Source organism: Aedes albopictus, chromosome 3 (assembly GCF_035046485.1).
Source record: "Aedes albopictus strain Foshan chromosome 3, AalbF5, whole genome shotgun sequence".
Lineage (NCBI taxonomy): Eukaryota > Metazoa > Arthropoda > Insecta > Diptera > Culicidae > Aedes > Aedes albopictus.
This window is the reverse complement of record NC_085138.1, coordinates 252,555,976-252,574,825: the sequence shown is the minus strand read 5'-3', so window position 1 is coordinate 252,574,825 and position 18,850 is coordinate 252,555,976. Positions and strand designations below refer to the sequence as shown.

General features: G+C 44.5%; 2 protein-coding genes across 2 annotated transcripts in view; both read left to right on the top strand.

Annotated features, from left to right (window-relative positions):
• The window catches only part of LOC134291860 (uncharacterized), a gene marked incomplete in the record, with an annotated part of 268,136 nt that overhangs the window by 98,602 nt on the left and 150,684 nt on the right, over positions 1 to 18,850 (top strand).
• On the top strand, positions 12,267 to 15,213 carry LOC134290702 (uncharacterized protein K02A2.6-like). The gene is made up of 3 exons (XM_062857879.1): positions 12,267 to 12,859; positions 12,905 to 13,726; positions 15,195 to 15,213. Exons 1-3 carry the CDS (start codon positions 12,267 to 12,269, stop codon positions 15,211 to 15,213), a joined length of 1,434 nt encoding a protein of 477 aa, XP_062713863.1.

Sequence of the window (18,850 nt, the reverse complement as noted above, 5' to 3'; positions counted from 1 at the left end):
TCTGAGCCACCCCAAAAACGGTCCACCCGTACAGATTAATTAGACGTGTAGCAGCCTGTTTTTTTGGTTGGCGCTTTGAATGGGTGCTAAATACATTCGGTTGGTTTGGCGCGCGGGTTTGGCTGTTGGTTACATAAATATTCAAATGTAGACCGTCGTCCCTCGTGGTTGTGGACCCGGACAATAGCCGGCCCGGTCGCTAGTACCTAACTGCTGATGCTGTGCGAGATCACTCTTTTCAAATTCAAATCTCGGCACATTGTTGTCGTAACGAAAGATGATGTTGAAAATCACATCTAATCGCTACCACAATAGTAACCAGAATGGCCGCTCTTTTCATTCGAGCTCAAGCTTCCCTTCTTTTTCCTCGGCTCGGCACAAATCGCCGAGCCACCAATTGCCATCACCGTTCTCGCATCGGGTTCCGGTGGCTATCTGTCTCGCTTTTGCTCGCGTTTCAGACACGGTTCCAGCAAATCTTCGTTAAGTTTTGCTGCTTCGCAAAGGGATGTCTCAAATAGCGTGTATGTTTGCATTTTCGATGCACACATAAGCAAATCCAGCAAATTGATTAATTATTCTAATCTTACCCTCTACAATTGTGTACCACCACTAACTCTGGTAAAATGAAGTCACATAATGATGGTAGGAAATACCTTTGCGATGTGGAATCCAGTAACTGTATGTGAGTGCATTCCATTAGCTATTTGTCTATGTGGAAATCAAAACAGAGATCCATCTGCAGGTGGATTGGATTGGTGAAGTCATTATTGGTAGCTGAAGAAATTATTGAAGTACACAGATAAAAATAATGACATTTACACGTCATGTAAACCGCATTTTAGTCATGTAAACTTAGTGTTATGATGGTTTACATGATATAAGTATCATGTAAACTTGTGTTATATGTCATGTAAACTCTCAGAGTCATGCTGATTTACATGACATATAATGGAAGTTTACATGATACATATTTCATAACTTTTACATGATATGTCATGTAAACTTATGTGATATCCCACGCTCCAATCATGTGCATCATATGTCACAGGCTCATTTTCCCGAGTGGCGGTAAGTGCCTTGGCCCTTAACGGGAACCCCATTCCAACCGCAGGGGTGGATCCAACCCAGTAGACCGACGCAACGACAGCAACGCTAACCAGGATGTTCTCAACAAAGCCGACGATTACCACTCGAACCGGGAAATTTAACCTCAACACCTCGTCGTACATGACATTTCATAACCCCCGTGGCCCAGGATAGAATCTTGCGGAACCCCTGAGGTTATGTGAAAGCGCTTCTGACCCACTTCTGTGTCGTAAACTAGTACTGGATTCTAGTAACTTCCGAGAATATTGTACAGGTACCCGGGTATCCCCAGACGCAGGAGCGCATCGGCCATAGCTACCCAACTGGCATTATTAAACGCGTTCCTTGCATCCAGAGCCACTACTGCACAGTATCAAATTCCCTTTCTCTTACGCTGGAGCGCTATCTCGGCGCTCTTCCCCAGTTCGTGCTCGCTGCATCCGCCGCCCAGCCCGTAGACAGATCCGCAATCGCTTAAATCCATAAGTAAGTCGGTGGCCTCCCATTTCTAGGGTGAACTTGCCAAGGCATGGTCGTATCGCACGCACGCGAGAGCACCGCTACCAGCTCTTCTCCGCTTAAACCGAGTAGGTTTCGCTCACGGTGGAGCGCCTCCTTAAATATCTCGTCGTTGAAGTATGATGCTTTCCACCTACAAAGGCTTGGCCTTGGCGTAGCCGTCTCTTCCTCTACCCGATGTCTGCTATTGTTTCAAAGTCGCTGAAAGAGCCCTCACCACGCCCTCGCCAAGCACCTCTTCCGCCAAACATTTGTAGACGACGTCCTTGCATTTCTTGTCGCGCTTGAGCTCGAGTATCATTTCACCTATACCAGTACGTCTAATACTGCGCATGTCGGCTCCCAGATCCACAAGCTTGGCGTCGCTCCTCATCGACTTCAAAACTTCCGTGTACTTGGATTGTTCAGTCTTGATGACGCTCGAGTCGCCCTTCTCGCGCTTGGTACCTGCCCTCCTGCGTTTTCTAGGCCTGATTTTCTCACGCTCCTGGACCACTTGCAGTTTCTTTTTCTTCTTATTCTGCTCGACTGTGGTTCAAAAGGGCGTCCTCCCTCTGACCAGCCCTATCATGTGGTTGCTGAAGACCAATCAACCCAACTAACCAGTAAGCATTTGAAACAGCACTTCTTCAACATTAGTTCGAACACCTTCAGCTTCAGTTCGAACACCCAAAACTTCCGTTGTGTGTAGTGCATTTTCATTTCTTTTTCGATCTGCAGCATATGACTTTCTCTTCCTCTTTCGAATAAACGTATGATCCGACCTAGGATTCGAAAAACCATCCACCTATTCACACACTTATTTCAGAGTCACTTGTTCGGCTGTTCTATTTTCGATAAAAGTTTGGATTACCGAACGTTCCGTAAACGTTTAGTACAGTTTACCGAGCGTACAGTACAATTTTCGCCGAACTTCGGTACTATCTTGCTTAACATTTGGTAATCTGAACTTGTAACGAAAATAGAACAGCTAAATAAATACGGTACTTTATTTTAAGTGTGCATCATCAGCGAACATTTTCCGACCAAATCATAATTAGTCATTTTTTGATGTCCAATTTCCATCAAACCCAGCTGTAGCAATGTTTGCTTCTGAGCTCTTGGATTGGTGAGGAAAAAACGAAGAAGTAAATCAGATGCACAAATTTGTAAACAGAAGAATAGGTCCTGTAAAAGAGAGACAACATGTGCTGTGGACGGGGGGAGCGACACTAGTTTTGCCAAGACGAAAAACCCCAAAAAAAGCCAAAAAAAGTCGAAAAAACCCGGCAAAACCCGCAAAACTTTTGTGGGTTTTAGCGACTTTTTTGAGCTTTTTTCAGCTTTTTTTGAGGTTTTTTGGCTTGGCAAAACTAGTGTCGCTCCCCCTGGCTGTGGAATACATCCCGAACAGAAGGGCATACCTTACAAATACCATGCGAAGAGCATCATGTGCTCTAATACCTAAAATTGTTATTGTTGCGGTATTCTACGAAATGTTATGATAATATCACAATAACAGTTGGAGGTATTTGGGCAGAGTTTGGTATTGATGTTGTATTTGTTGGTTTAGCAGTGAAAATAAACGAAGAACAATATTTGCTATTACATCATGAAGTCATCGAACATATGAAACATTTAATAACAAGAAATGCTATTGGTTTGTTATTCAATGACTTTGGGATAGTAAATACAGCATTTGAAATTTTAGGTATGCATTCATTATTGAAATAATAAGACTTGTTATTTCCTAGGTATTATTTATACAAAATTTTGGTATTCGTTTTTGTTATTTTGCCTCTTATTACCACCTAATGAAGGGCATATCAAGGTATGGTAGTATTTAAGATAAATACCTTGATATGTTATTCACTTGTTATTTTCTTCTGCTCGGGATAACATATCTCCCATCCTTTTTGCTCTTAGCATTTAAACAGCAGTTGGGAAGCATTCTGTTTGCTTCTGAACGAAAACACATGAAGCAGTTGAAATGCTAATTAACAGCCTAAAGCCTTTGAGCAGCACAGCTTATGCTATTTCAAGGCCGTTATGCATTCGAAATGCTTATTAAGGGCAGTAAGCATCTCAAAAGCATAATACCCCGGGTAGACGAGAATATCTAAATCATATCTCAAATCAAACACTTTTGCTGTTATAGCTCGATGTGATTTTGATGAGTTATTCAAAATTCTAGTGAATATCGCACGAATAGCTCAAAGTGATATGATATCAGTTTTTGTTCTTGTCTAAATAACTGAAAATTTCTACATAATGCACGAAATGGAACACATACACCCATAGAGATGGCTTAATGTTAGTGAAATGCCTTGTGCCCCTTTCTGAGCTGTGGAAACAAAGAACCGCATGCTCTTATTCCCATGTTATTTACAACAGCGAGCCACAGTTGAGTGGTAAGCATCGCCGCCTGTGAATCTTAAGGTCATAGGTTCGATCCTTGATGCTACAATTTTTTTTATTTTTTTTTCTAGAAAAAAAAAATACAAATCTTGTCTGCTATTGTTTTGATCTTGTAATATATTAACGAGTTATTATTAAGTAGTTCACCATATTAGATTTTGCTATTATTTCTGTTCTTTTACCTCTTATATCAATCAATCCAATATCAGTTTTTGCTCTTCAGTAATTTAATCAATCATAACTGAATATGCTATTCATCAGATTTTTCCACCTACTCGGGACGGGCTGCTGTACAGCTTATTTAAATGCTTAGTGATTACCTGGGAATTGTCGCAACCTCGCGTTTTCTTTGGTCCGGGAAGGGCCAGCCTTTTCATGCCCATCCTTCCCGTCTTTCTGCTGGGCCAGGCCCCGACCTTTCGGATCAACTGCCGCCTAGCATTGCGGTGGCGCTTGGTATCTCCTCACCTGACGGCCACCTTCTAGATGCTGAATTCGCTGAAAGTTCAGCAATCTCGTGGTTCATTCTTCTCCGCCACACACCATTCTCCTGCACACCGTCGAAGATCGTCCTTAGCACGCGTCGCTCGAAAACTCCCAGTGCTTGCAGGTCCTCCTCGAGCATGGTTTATGTCTCGTGTCCGTAGAGGATAGCCGGTCTTATTAGGGTTTTGTACATGATGCATTTAGTGCGAGAGTGAATATTCCTAGACCGCAGTTTCTTCAGGAGCCAATAGTAGGCACGACTTTCACTGATGATGCGCCGTCGTATTTCACAGCTAGCATTGTTGTTCGCCGTCAGTAAGGATCCGAGGTAGACAAATTTCTCCACAATCTCGAAGGTATCCCCGTTTATCGTCCCATTACAACATAGACGTTTCGCGGCGTACAGTGCTGCCACAAATTGACGGCGAGATTCGAATGAACTGGATAGTTCACCCGAAATCCTTACGCAGTTTGGCAAACCGTCCATCGTTGCTTTAATCAGTCTAGTCAGCTTCCCAGGAAAGCTGTTTTCGTCCATGATTTACCATAGCTCTGTGCGGTCGATACTGTCGTATGCCGCTTTGAAGCATAGCATGAACACTTGCACAAATCGTGGATGGAGTTGCAAAGATGAATATATCCATCGCCATTGCAGATGTCGCTACTATCTACAATAACATAGACCCACTCATCTCCACACACCTGGCCAAATCCTTACAAGCATTTTATAAATCTTATCATCAACTTAGAAAGCGTCCAGAACTGAAACGGCTTCCAATAGATGATAGGATGGAAAATAGCGAATATTTGAAAGATTTATGGTTGTGTAATAATTTAGTTTTTTTGTTGGTTTCAATTGGTTTTTCTCGGTGATGTTGAATGTCTTAAAAAAAAAACCATTTAACGTTTCAACCTACTTTTTTATTTTTTCGGTCATCATCAGAAAAATTCCGCCGCCCGTTCGTCTTCCACGGCGGTGTTCTTAATTACAAAAAAATAATTTAGTATATAATAAAGTAAACGGAAAGATCTCACCAAATTCCATCTCGTCGTACGACCGCGCCAACGCCTCAATTTCTTTATTTGCTACTTGCGAGTAGAAAAATCCAAATTGTTTCCTCTGCTGAGGACGTGGCTTCGTTTCGAAGGACGAAAACGCGACACAGTGGAGCAGATTATTTTCCTCTAAATTGTATATCTGTGGGTAGTCTAGCGTCGCACCTCCAAGCCACTATTACGAACTCACACGCGAAATAGAGACGCATTGTAATTGTAGAGCTGCATCCTTCTTCCCCACACGAGACACGCGCCTGCTGAAATACACTTTCGCTTCCCACACAAACTCGGCTTCCGAAACCTCCATAAAAACTGATTGCCAGCGGTGGACACTCGTAGATGGGTTCAATTTAGAACCATTCAGTCATTTTTTTTCTTGCAGGAACAGAACCACCACACATTTTCAAACTAAGTCGAATCTTTCAAATTTTGAACACACAAATCCACTTTTTGGCACATAATTGATTGCTCACGATCAATAGCGGAATTGTTTCAAGTTTCAGTTGAGCAATTTAACAACTTTAAAAGCTTTTCATTTCTCCCGGATTTTCGCATAAATAACAATTGAAAAAATCTGCTGTCACAAAAAACACGTTCACTCGCGAGCAAGGGTTCACTGTCGTATGCCGCTTTGAAGTCGAGGTCGAAGGTCGTTGGGACCTGGTATTCACGGCATTTCTGAAGGATTTTCCGTACGGTGAAGATCTGGTTCGTTGTCGACTGGCCGTCGATGAAGCCGGCTTGATAACTTCCCACGAACTCATTCGTTTTAGGTGACAGACGACTGGGAGACGATCTGAGGTAGAACATTGTGGGCAGCTTTCAAAATAGTGATCGCTCTGAAGTTCTCACTTTCCAGATGGTCTCCTTTCTTGTGAATGGAGCAGATTACCCCTTCCTTCCACTCCTCCGGTAGCTATTCGGTTTCCTAGATCCTGACTATCAACTGGTGCAGACAAGTGGCCCATCTTGATGAGTTCAGCTGCGATACCACCCTTACCAGCTGCTTAGTTGGTTTTGAGCTGGTGGTGGGCAGCCTTAACTTCCCTCAGCGTGGGAGTTGGCTATTTTCCGTCCTCTGCTGCATTGCACGGAGAAAAAATATAAAGTCATATCAATCATATTACGGTCGCGAACAAGCATATTTGTGCACTGACTTTTATATAAGCCCTTTTTGAGATTGTACTACGCATAATACCATAGATCGAAGCATACCAGAAGCTTAAAATGATTAGAATGGTTGAACTGAATGGAACAAGACATATGCTTGACTCAATCGTATTATGCATGCTTCAACAATATATATTGTTGATGGTTTGACAGGTCACTTATTGTCATGATAGATTCAAGCATGTTCATGTTTAACTTAACCCTTCACTTGAGAGCCAAATTAACTACATCGGATGGTTGCTTTGAGCATGTACAAAAAATCGTTCGAATGAGGTTATGTTGCATTCCTAGAATCATCAAAAGCTTTTCAATTTAAAATAAGCAATTCTATAATGGTCCTATTCAAGTGCAATATGTTCAAACTGTATTACAAGAACGGTCAAGTAGTAAAACAAAAAAATGGTTTATTTTCCTAATTAATATTTAGATAATATCGTCACTTCGGTCCATCAAGAGCACCCCGGTCACGTCGTCCGTCATAGGGACCTTTGGTCCTGCCTTCGGTAACGTGAACTCTTCGTGATATCGTACGGCAATTGTCGTCACATCCGAACTCCAGCGGGGCATCCAGTCCGGCCTAGAGTTTTTCCAGCAGGTCGTCCAGTTTTTCGATTTCCACAACTGCCCAAAGGAAACCGCTCACGAAGAATCCATGTCTGCACATCGGTTTGTCCAGATCGGAGTCGATCATGTCCTCCACCAGATCATCGCCAACTTGCCCTCTTTCGTCACACTCTTGAGCTGGGCTGGCTCCCAGCGCCAGCGACAGTTTCCACTCGCAGCATGTATTTGTGGCCATCTTTCGATTGGTGGTCTGCACCTGGAAAATATTAGAAAAAAAAATACATCATGTGTTTTCAAATTTATGCCCATTACCGGTGGCACACTTACCTGAAGTGGTGAATTCCGCACAGAGGAAAAGCATAGGGTCAAGTGGGGTAAAATGCCATTTTTCAAACTTTCATCGTTTTCAATGATAATTAGCCTCATTTGTTAGGCTTTCAAAGTGGTAACAGCAACTAGACAATATTTGCTCGATACTTCAGCAAAAATATTCACTAAACTATCGAATTTTCATCGATTTTAAGCGATTTTAAAAACTAGTTCGTAAAACGGAAGTGGTGCAAAAAGGCCATCTGCCATGGGGTAAGATGCCACTTCATGAAAACATTCAAAAATTACGTCCATCAGTTTTCGGGCATTTCCGACTCCTTTTCCGCCCTCTGTCCCGCTTTTTTCGTATATTCAATAAATGGAGTGTTACCCTCCTCCCCGCAAAACGATGATCGTAATATTTGAATGACCCCCAACATGGAAAGCGTCGACATCAACAACCATGCGCCTCCATGCGTGCCTCAATCTCGTTGGAAACACTTGGCTGGTAATAAAATCACCAGAAAACCTTAATTGCAAGCACGAAAAACCGGAAGTTGCCAGTTTTCATTGGGAAATCAAAAGATTTTTCGTCGGTTTGGTGACCTAGGTTCTAGATGAATGTTCGATGCAAACATATCTTGACACCATTCTCCTTTAGTAATGATCAAGTCCCATTCAGAAATGATTTTATGAGTTGGGCCATTTTACCCCATCTTGGCATTTTGGGCTTTGTTGCCCTACTTTTGAATCTATCAGGAAAAAAAAAACAATTCAAACAATGACAAGCAACTAGATTTTCAATTAAATGAGGACAAGACGGCAATATCGCCGTCGTCACTTTTCTACCGCCGCCATGATGAATAATGCCTGAGTAGACAGCAGTCAGGAGGCTCGCTCAACACGGGTTCAAGTAATGACATATTATGCTTGATTTAGGCATTTGATGGTTGGTATTCAGTGATGTCCATTTTAATGAAACATATGCTTGATGTAGACATCAAATCATTGTGAAACAATCAATTGAAGAGATTATGTCTAGCATGTCTTCGATGCTTGAGAGAACTATGGAGAAGGTTATATCAATCAGAGAACATTTCTGTCCGTGTGGCGTCGTCGTTTCCTCCGTTGCCGTGGTCTGCCGTTCCTACGTCCTCCACGCCATTCAGATGCTCGTCGAAGTGCTGCTTCCAACTTTCGATCACCTCACGACAAGAGACCTCCGTCCTTATCCCTGCCTATTTCGGCTAGCGGCACGAAGCCGTTGCGGGATGCGTTGAGCTTCTTGTAGAACTTCCATGTTTCATGGGAACGGCACAGCAGTTCTATTTCCTTGCACTCCGCTTCTTTCAGGTGGCACTTTTTCCCCCGAAAGAGACGGGTTTGCTGCTTCCGCTTCTGTTTGTAACGTTCCACGTTCTGCCGGGTTCCTTACTGCAGCATTACCGCCAAAGCTGCTTTCTTCTCCTCAAAAATCGCACTACACTCCTCGTCGAACCATTCGTTTCGTCAACTTCTTTCAACTTCTTTCGTTCAACTTCTGTCCGGTGGTGCGCTCGTCTGCGTCGTTGATGGCTGCTTTTACTTTTCTCCAGCAGCCCTCTAGAGGACTGCTCGCCCTCGTCTGGCAACGCGGCCTAGTATGCTGAGGTGACATCCAGTTGCTTCAGTCACTCAAGGTTGTACCGTGGTGATCGCCGGTACAGTATATTATTGATTGCGAAAAGTTTTGGGCGCAGTTTGACCATCACCAGCTCCTGATAGCTCCTGACGTCGATAATGTCGGATAGTGCCGGCTGTCAATCAGAAGGTGGTGGATTTACGATTCAGTCTGCTGTGGTGATCTCCAGGTGTAACGATAAGGGAGACTGTGTTGGAAAAAAGGTGCTACGTATGGCCATGTTTTTGATTGGTGGATACCAGAAAGGCTCCGTTAACGATCGAACATCTTTTAGACTCCCACGATCACTCATTCCTCGGCACGGGTCGCTTGACACCTTGAATTGGAGTTAGTAGTCCTATTCTTATCCAGCAACTACACAGCTGACTTGCAAAATGAAGTAGAGGGGGGATGGTGGATCGTCATGATTTAAAATAGATTGTTCAATTAATTACTGAATTACACGTAGCATTAAAGCTCACTTCAACTGTAACTGACACCCTGCTAACGAACAATTCACCCACCGTGAAATGCTCCAATGCCTCCTTGAACCGTTAGCGCAACACAAACGACATGCCATGCCGGCGAATGATTGAAGCGACGAACCCCTCCGTGTCTTTTTCCCAAAATTGCATCCACACGGGGCGGCGGATGGTGACGGTTGATTGCTTTCAAGTCGCACGGTAGCCGAATCACCTCCGCAAAGCTCTCATTACCCCAGACCCCAGACAGACAGCAAGTGGTGATCGATCGATGCTGCCGCCAAATACGAGTAGCGCGTGTACCTCTATAGGTATCTGCTGCTGGGTACCTATCCAACAAATTCAACAAGGCGACCGGCCTTGGCTGGTCGCTGGCGGCCACGTTGGCTGTCACTAAGCCGGTTCACTTGTTTCGATACTAAGTATACATAGTGGATAGTGGTGGCATCCACCGCATGGGGTGCCTCTAGCCTAGTGAGTGCGGATGGGGGAGGAAATAATTGCAACTGGTGTTCTGTTCACGGCGATACTACTGGCCCGGTAGTAGGGTACTGGGCTCTGCTCTACTGAGTGAGAAGCCGTCGTCGTCGTTCGAATGTGTCGATCGGTCGCCTGCTTTTTTTCGACTTATGAAGGCAGCAAAAGCCACGAAGTTGAGAGCAGAAAGATAATTTGCATGCAAATTTCCATTGTATAGGCTCAAATTTATGAAAGTGATCAGTCTTCTTTTGTGGGTCAATGGTGGTGTACCTATAACTTTTCGTGTAAATGGCGTGGGCAAGATTGCAGGTTGTTCGATGTGTTAGACAAATATATGGAAAACGATTTACACCATTTAGATTGTCTACTTAAACCTGTTTAAAAGGGTATTGGTAATGCCATATCCCATTGAAACCATATTTTTTTCCTTGAAGATAATGTTCCATAATAGGTATGACCATACAATTCTCATTTGGATAATCTTCTGATTAACCAATGAGAATACAGTGTTGCCATTTCATTATTTCACGACGAGCCCGCGAATTTTCTTCCCTGTTGAACACTACTGTATCTTCACCCTGCGTAACACCTGTTCCTATGATAATCATTTTTCACCCTACCAAATGCCTTGTCCAACATTTCGATCCCCTTGTACAAAGGTAGGCTAACCGCTCGTTACCGAAGACGCCGAGGACCACAGCCAGTTTTGCAATAAAGGTGAAAGCTGCTTTTGGCACCAACTTGCATCTTTCCCGAAGCGGCCACGCGCTCCCATATTTTCGACTTATTGTTTTTTTTTTCGTTTCATGTTCATCCCGTCCGACCCTCCATGATACAATACTGGCAATTGAAGCCTGTTTATCAAGAATGGGAAATTGGGGTAATGTGCTTGCAGTAAAGCAAAGCGTAACATTTAAAAAACATTTTAGGAACTTTATTATGCTTGTTTCTCAGATATCGTTTTTAAAATGTAATATTTATTTTATAACATAATAGAAAGATTCACTTAGCAGCGTAAACCGCTGATTGAAGATTATTCTGATTAAACGTTGCGTTCGCCAAGGATATCTTTGATTATTTCATTCGCAATTTCATGAAACATTACAAATAGCAGAATATCATGGCTTACGCAGCAATTTAAACTGTTTAGTGAGTCCCCTTAAGGACAGACTTGTTAGAATCCCAAAATGGCCGCCACAATGGCCAACTTTGGCACCTACTCACGATTTCGAGAGCACAAATCTCTTCGTAAACAAAACCAGCGCACCTAATCTTCTTATTTTAAGTTCATTACAAGTGAGCAAGAACAGAATAATAAAATGATTTGTTGTGTGAAGCTTGCTTCTTGAGATTTGTGCGTTTGAAGTTTTGATGCACTGTTAAAGCGGTATGTCAAGACGTTTGTCCTTAATATTAAATTTTGATTCTACATGTACAATGACCGGCAAAAATGATAAAAAAACCTTCAATAAATCTACCTTACCTTCTTTTAGTAATATCCCAAATTTCAATTCTATTACTGGTTGGACTGGACACTGCCCGACGACATCTTCGCCAAGCTGGCTAACTGTAAGTACTTCAGCCAGATCGATTTGTCCGACGCCTTCTTGCAGGTGGAAGTTGACGAGCAGTGCCGTAAGTTGCTCACCATAAATACGCATCGTGGCCTCTATTCCTACAACCGCCTCCCGCCGGGTGTGAAAGTCGCACCTGGGGCATTCCAGCAGATCACCGATACCATGCTAGCCGGTCTGGAGTGCACTTCCGGATATCTTGACGATGTCATCATCGGAGGTCGGACTGAAGAGGAGCACGATCGCAATTTGCGGGCTGCCCTGAAGCGAATCCAGGATTTCGGCTTCACCATCCGACCCGAAAAGTGCACGTTCCGCAAGCAGCAAGTGCAGTACGTGGGTCATGTTGTCGACAGTCGCGGGCTACGTCCGGATCCGGCCAAAATCGAGGCGATCACCAAGCTACCGCCGTCTACCGATGTATCCGGAGTGCGATCCTTCCTGGGGGCCATCAACTATTATGGCAAGTTCGTCCCCAACATGCGGAAGCTTCGCTACCCGCTCGACAATCTGCTGAAGGCTGAAGCGAAGTTCCAATGGACCCCGGAGTGCCAGAAAGCGTTCGAGCACTTCAAGAAGATTCTCTCCTCGGATCTGCTGCTCACTCACTACGATCCGAAGCGGGAGATCATCGTTTCTGCCGACGCGTCATCCGTTGGGCTTGGGGCAACCATCAGCCACAAGTTCCCCGACGGCACCATCAAGGTCGTGCAGCACGCATCAAGGGCACTCACGAAGGCAGAGCAGGGCTACAGCCAGCCGGACCGCGAGGGTTTGGCCATTATTTTCGCCGTAACGAAGTTTCACAAGATGCTCTTCGGACGGCACTTCCGGCTGCAAACCGACCACCAGCCACTGCTCCGGATCTTCGGCTCCAAGAAGGGAATACCGGTCTACACGGCAAACCGGTTGCAACGTTTCGCCCTTCATTTGCTTCTCTACGATTTCGAGATTGAGTACGTGCCCACCCACAAGTTCGGCAATGCGGACCTGCTTTCCCGGTTGATCAACCAGCACGTCAAACCCGAAGAGGACTACGTCTTCGCGAGCCTCAACCTGGAAGAGGATCTCAGGTCAGTTGTAACTAATACAGTTAAAGTGTTGCCTCTCAATTTCAGAGCCGTGGCGCAAAGCACCCAAGCAGACCCGCTGCTCCGGAAAGTCTACCACCACATCCAACACGGTTGGCCCGAATCCAAACTCTCGGGTTCCGACATCCTACGGTTCCAAGCACGCAAGGAATCGCTCTCGGTGGTAGATGGGTGCATCATGTTTGCCGAACGGCTCATCATCCCGTCGCTGCTCCGCAAGCGATGCCTCGAACAGCTTCATCGTGGTCATCCCGGCATGCAGCGTATGAAAGCCCTCGCCCGAAGCTACGTGTACTGGCCCAACTTGGATGCCGACATCGTCAATTTCGTCAAGGCATGCCAACAGTGTGCGTCCGTAGCCAGATCGCCTCCTCACTCTCCACCGGTGCCGTGGCCCAAGCCGACAGCTCCCTGGCAGCGCGTCCACGTCGACTACGCCGGCCCGATCGAAGGCGAGTACTATTTGATCGCTGTCGACGCCTTCTCCAAGTGGCCAGAGATCATCCAAACGACCCGAATCACCTCAGCGGTGACGATTACCATTCTCCGTGGGTTGTTTGCTCGGCTGGGTATGCCCGTAACACTAGTCAGCGACAACGGTACCCAGTTCACGAGCACCGAGTTCGCCGATTTCTGCGCCTCCAACGGCATCGAGCACCTCACGACGGCCCCGTTCCATCCACAGTCGAATGGCCAAGCGGAGCGATTCGTGGACGCCTTCAAGCGGGCCGTGAAGAAGATTCGAGAGGAGAGAGGATCGATACAGCAAGCACTGGACGTCTTCTTGCTGACGTACCGAAGCACGCCCAACCGGGCGCTACCTGACCAGAAGTCGCCTTCTGAGGTCATGTTCGGGCGCAAAATCCGTACGTGTCTCGGGGAGTTCCGCGGTGCAAAAATTAGTTATATCGTTTTAGATAGAAAATCTGTCAAAATCTGTCAAAGACACATAAGTTTGCCCTTGAGACAAAAAAAAATGTTGCGCTGTGTAAATAGAACAATGACTTGTTCCTTTACACTTATGCATTAAAAGTTTTACATAAAAGTCAATGGTTTCGGCAAAAACAGGGGTGTCCATTTCGCCCCTGGTGACCATTATGCCCCTAATTCCCCTACAGTATTTTAGCGTTTCAGTACTAACTGTTCATCAAATGCTGATTATCAAAAGAGTTAGCATCAAAAACTTTGGTGAACTGCATTTCACAATGATCTCCCCCAACGGTTATCTACCTGCCATCATCTGCTCTCGATCGGCCAGAGTTGCATCATGGAACCACGCGCCCATTGCGCCCATTCGTTTACCGACAGGACTTTAATAATAATAATAAAAATAATAATACCGGTTACAGTTACGCCGCAGCGACACGGAGTTTTATCGTTTTTATTTCTTTTCGCCCATAAATTGCCACCAAAGTAATTTCTGTCTGGTCCAATGAAGCCGAATTGCAATCCATTTTTCTCCTTTATCTTCTCTTTTCTCCACTTTACGATCCACATGAATTGAATGTCATTGGGCGACGTAACGTCGTCTTCGTCGTCGTCATCGAACACGCAGAATAATACAACCGAATTCCCATTTCGATAGGATAATTATCGATTCGAAATGAATTCCATTGCTCTGGCTTTCATATATGTATGCCAAGATACCATGAGAATTCGATACGCCAAAATGTCACTTACGTGTGGGAACTTTTGCGTGTGAGGTTCGCGGTTCGCCAGTGAAAGTGATGAAATATTGAAACGAATCAAGACTCAACACTAGTCATCAGTCATGATGATTTCGTTTGCGTGAAACACACCGTGATGAAGCAATATTGTTCTGCTTGACTTTCGGGAAGCTTCGTCTTGATTGAGCGGAGCAGAGACCAAGGCGTGACAGTGATCAAATCGTGGGTTTGTTTTTTCCCTACACATGTTTTTTGAATAACCATCGAAAACGCCACGGCAATACTAACGTATGATAGATAATAATGGAAGCTCCCTATGGTCAATCAATGAGATATAACCGTGTCTACCAGAAAGTCGATAGAATAATCGTATTCGATTTTCTTTCATCATAGGTTTTCGAACGCTTTGGGGGGTATAAACAACTCGGATGATTTTTCTATTACAATAGTGAAGGCAATGGAAATAGATTAACGTGCGTCATCGATAGCTTCGAAGTAGGTAACCGATGAAGTGATGAATGTGTGTTTTTGTTGAGGTTAAGATTATCTCTATTTGAATGTGTATAATTATGATATTTATTGACTATTTCTTTCACCTTTCTCAATGAAACTCATATGATAAAAACATAACATTGTTTCTTTCTTTACAGGTACAAACTGGGCAAATAATATATCATCAATTGTTGAAAACTGACCAATTTTGAAAGAGTGTATGGTAAGTATACGTCATGCGTATTTGTATGAGGTAAATTTAATAATTTCGTTAGCATACAACGGAAAAACATTAATGATCAGAGCAAAAAAAACACTAACCACTAGATGTTAGTAGTGAGCAAACGTCAAACAGGAGCAAAAATAATGTGGATAGGTTTGTTTTGTTTTCATAAGTTTTCTATGAAAACAATGAATGTTTTGCGGCTACTTAAGAGAGAAGGGTTATAAACGCCAGATACACATAAGGTCTAAATGCTTGCATATATAGGGTGTAACTAAAAACTCTGCGCGCCACACACGCTGCTGCGAGACAGCACAACAAACTAGAGGGTGCAATCGGTTGTGTGATGCACACTTTCTTTGCCGTGCGCTGGCGGTCTCCTGTCTCCCACACTCTGTCGTATCCAAGGTCGTATCTCTCTGTGTTTGTCTCTGTGCTTGACACAGTTCTTGACTCTACGCAAGATTTGTGAAATTGTAGATCAAACAATCCATCACTTGTAAGTCCATGACAAGCTTAACAACTTTGGCGAAAACACAAACTCTCTTATTAACTTATTAAGTGCTTTTTCTGTGTATTGAAAGTACAAAACATATGCACTGTGACAAGCACAGTGCAAGCACTCTCTCCGTAGAGCTAATGCTGCGATTTTTCTCTCGCACATTTACGTATGCTCTCACTCAAACGTCTATGCAGGCTTGATATTCCTCCTCGAAATCAAAAGAGTTTTGCAATAAGCTCTAGAGCGGTGTTTTGCTTCTGCCTCGTCGCGAGGGAGTGAACGAACCCTAAATAGAGAGACAATAAAAACTGAGCGAGGAAGAGGAGTACGAAAAAAGAGCCGATGATTATTTCGGGTTTTTCAGTGCAATTTTTGCCTAGAGAGTCTTTCTTTGTATGGGAGTGGAACACCCGAGTGCTTTTTGAGTGTGAATGGACGTGAGAAACACAACAAGCAATTGTGAGTGTTGGACGAACTCCTCGCTGCGCGACAAGATTGCGCTCGGTGCTGTTGAGGATTTGCGTTGTGATTTCTGAGTTTTATTTTCACTCCTCAGAAAATCGTCCAAATCGCTTCCTCATTTTCTCGCGAGGGAGTTTCTGTCGAGCGTTCGTCTATGTGTCTCGACAAAAAAAAAGAGACCAGCACTTGAGATTGTGTGAAGCACAGGCTGTTTTTCACACCGCACTGTGCATGCCGACAATATTTTTCTACCAATTTCTCTTGGAATTCTTTTGGAGATATCTGCTGGGGTTCCTCCGAAAACTCCGCCTAGGATTCTTTCAGGATTTTCACCTGGGATTCCTCAAGGGAGTCCTCTTGAAGTTCTTACAGCAATTCCTGCAATGATTCCTTCAAAGATTTCTTCAAGAAGATTTCCAGAAATTTCTCTTAAAATATATTCAGTAATTACTGCTGGAATTCCTTCAGGAACTCTTAATAGAATATCTTCGGGAATTTTTGCTGGGATTTCTTAATCATTTTAGGAATATCTCCTCAATTATTGCTCTTGGGAGTCCTCCAAAAATTTCTACCTGCAGGTATTACAAGGTAAACCTAAAAAAAATTGTGGAGTATTCCTACCAGAAATGTCTAAAGGTATCCCAGTGAAAGTTCTTGGGAATGCTACCAGTAGCTTCTAAAGTGATCTCTACTTGTGGATTCCCACATTTTTGGAGGAACCCCAGCAGGCATTTCTGGAGGATTTCAAAAAGTATCCTTGTATCTGAAGGTATCCTTGGAGAAAACATTTGCCATGGCTCTTTACGGTCGACGCTGTCGTATGACTGTCTGGACTATCTGTCGTACGGTGAAGATCTGGTCCGTTATCGACCGACCATCGAACTCATTCGTTTTTAGCGATAGATGACAGAAGATGATCTGGGAGAACATTTTGTAGGCTACGTTCTAAATGGTGACTGCAAAGTGATCGGAAGTTCTCACACTCTAGCTTGTCACCTTTCTTGAAGATATGGCAAATTACTCCTCCCTTTCACTTCTCCAGGAGCTGTTCCGATTCTCAGATCCTGATAATCAGCCGGTGCAGATAAATGCCTAACTTTTCTGAGCCCATCTTGATGAGTTCACCAACCCAAACAGCTGCTTTATTGTTCTAGGGCTATTGAATGACATCCTTAACTTCACTCAGCGATGGAGTTGGTTGGTACCTGAGTTTCCTGCACCATTAAGGTGTTTGTCGAAGTGCCTCTTCCAGCTTTCGATCCAGCTCTGTTCCATGTATGTCCTCTAGTGGAGCTTCTTGAAATTCACCCGGCAACACTTCCTTGAAACTCTGCGCCTATATGCTGAGGCAATATTCGATTGTATTAGCACAGACAAACAGACGCCTGGGCGATTGAGTGGGGTAGCCGCTTGACTAACGCGAAAGGTTGGGCCCTACTCGAAGCTATGGCTAGACTAAACGTGGATGTCGCGAACGTAGGCGACCATAAAACCTACAGTAGGAATGGTGCAGAGTCCATCATTGATGTGACCTTCTGGAGCCCGGGTCTAAACCCTAGCTCGGACTGGAGGGTCGACGATGGATACACGCATAGTGACCGTCTGGCGATTCGATACAGAGTGGAACACGGAGGAAGACGGCCACAGCCGAAGGTCATCGACCGTCATCGGGGATGGCTGACTTCGCGATTCGATAAGCCGACATTTGTGGAGCGATTGTTTATGGAGAGTAACACCGACGATCTATCCAGCGATGATCTAGTCGGATCCCTAAGCCGTGCATGTGACGCCGCTATGCCAAGGCGATCCCTACCCAGAAATGGACGCAAACCGGTTGTCGTAACGAAAGATGGTTTTATAAATCCCACATCTGATCATTACAACAATCGAAACCAGACTGAATCCATCCACCTCATCACGAATCCACGAACCGTTATTTTCGACCCGTATAGGCTCCGAGTCGGAACTTTCTCCCTCTCTCTCTCTTCCCCGCACTGTTTTCCGCGCGCTGCTGGCACCGAATGAGTGCTCTTCTGTTTTCGCTCTCTCGATTTCAACCGAATTAAACTTTCGTTCAGTTCTCGATCTTTCTCTTGTTTGCACGCTGGTTCGTTTAGGGTTGCTCCAAACTGAATGTTTGATTTTCAATACACACACATATAATTATAATCATTTAATCTATGAATCTTATCACATCCACTACACCGGTGTACTGGTGGTGTCCAGAAATCGCAGAACTTCGCGCATCCAGTTTAAGAGCTAGAAGGAGGATGCAAAGGGCTCGTACCGATGAGGATAGAATTGAACGAAGCGAGGCCTACAGAGCGGCTAAACTGGCACTGAATAAAGAGATTAAGACTCGTAAGCGGGCGAGCTTCAAAAATCTCTGCCAGGCAGCCAACACGACCCCATGGGGTGTTGCCTACAGAGTAGTCATGGTCAAAACGAAGGGCGCGTCAGCACCCCCAGAACGCTCCCCAGAGATGCTGCAGAAGATCGTGGAAACGCTGTTCCCGCGCCACGATACAAGACCATGGGCCCCCGTTCCCTATAGCCAAACCGGCCATAGCGAGGTAGCCCCGGTGACGAACGACGAACTCATTGCAATAGCGAAGTCGCTTAAGTTG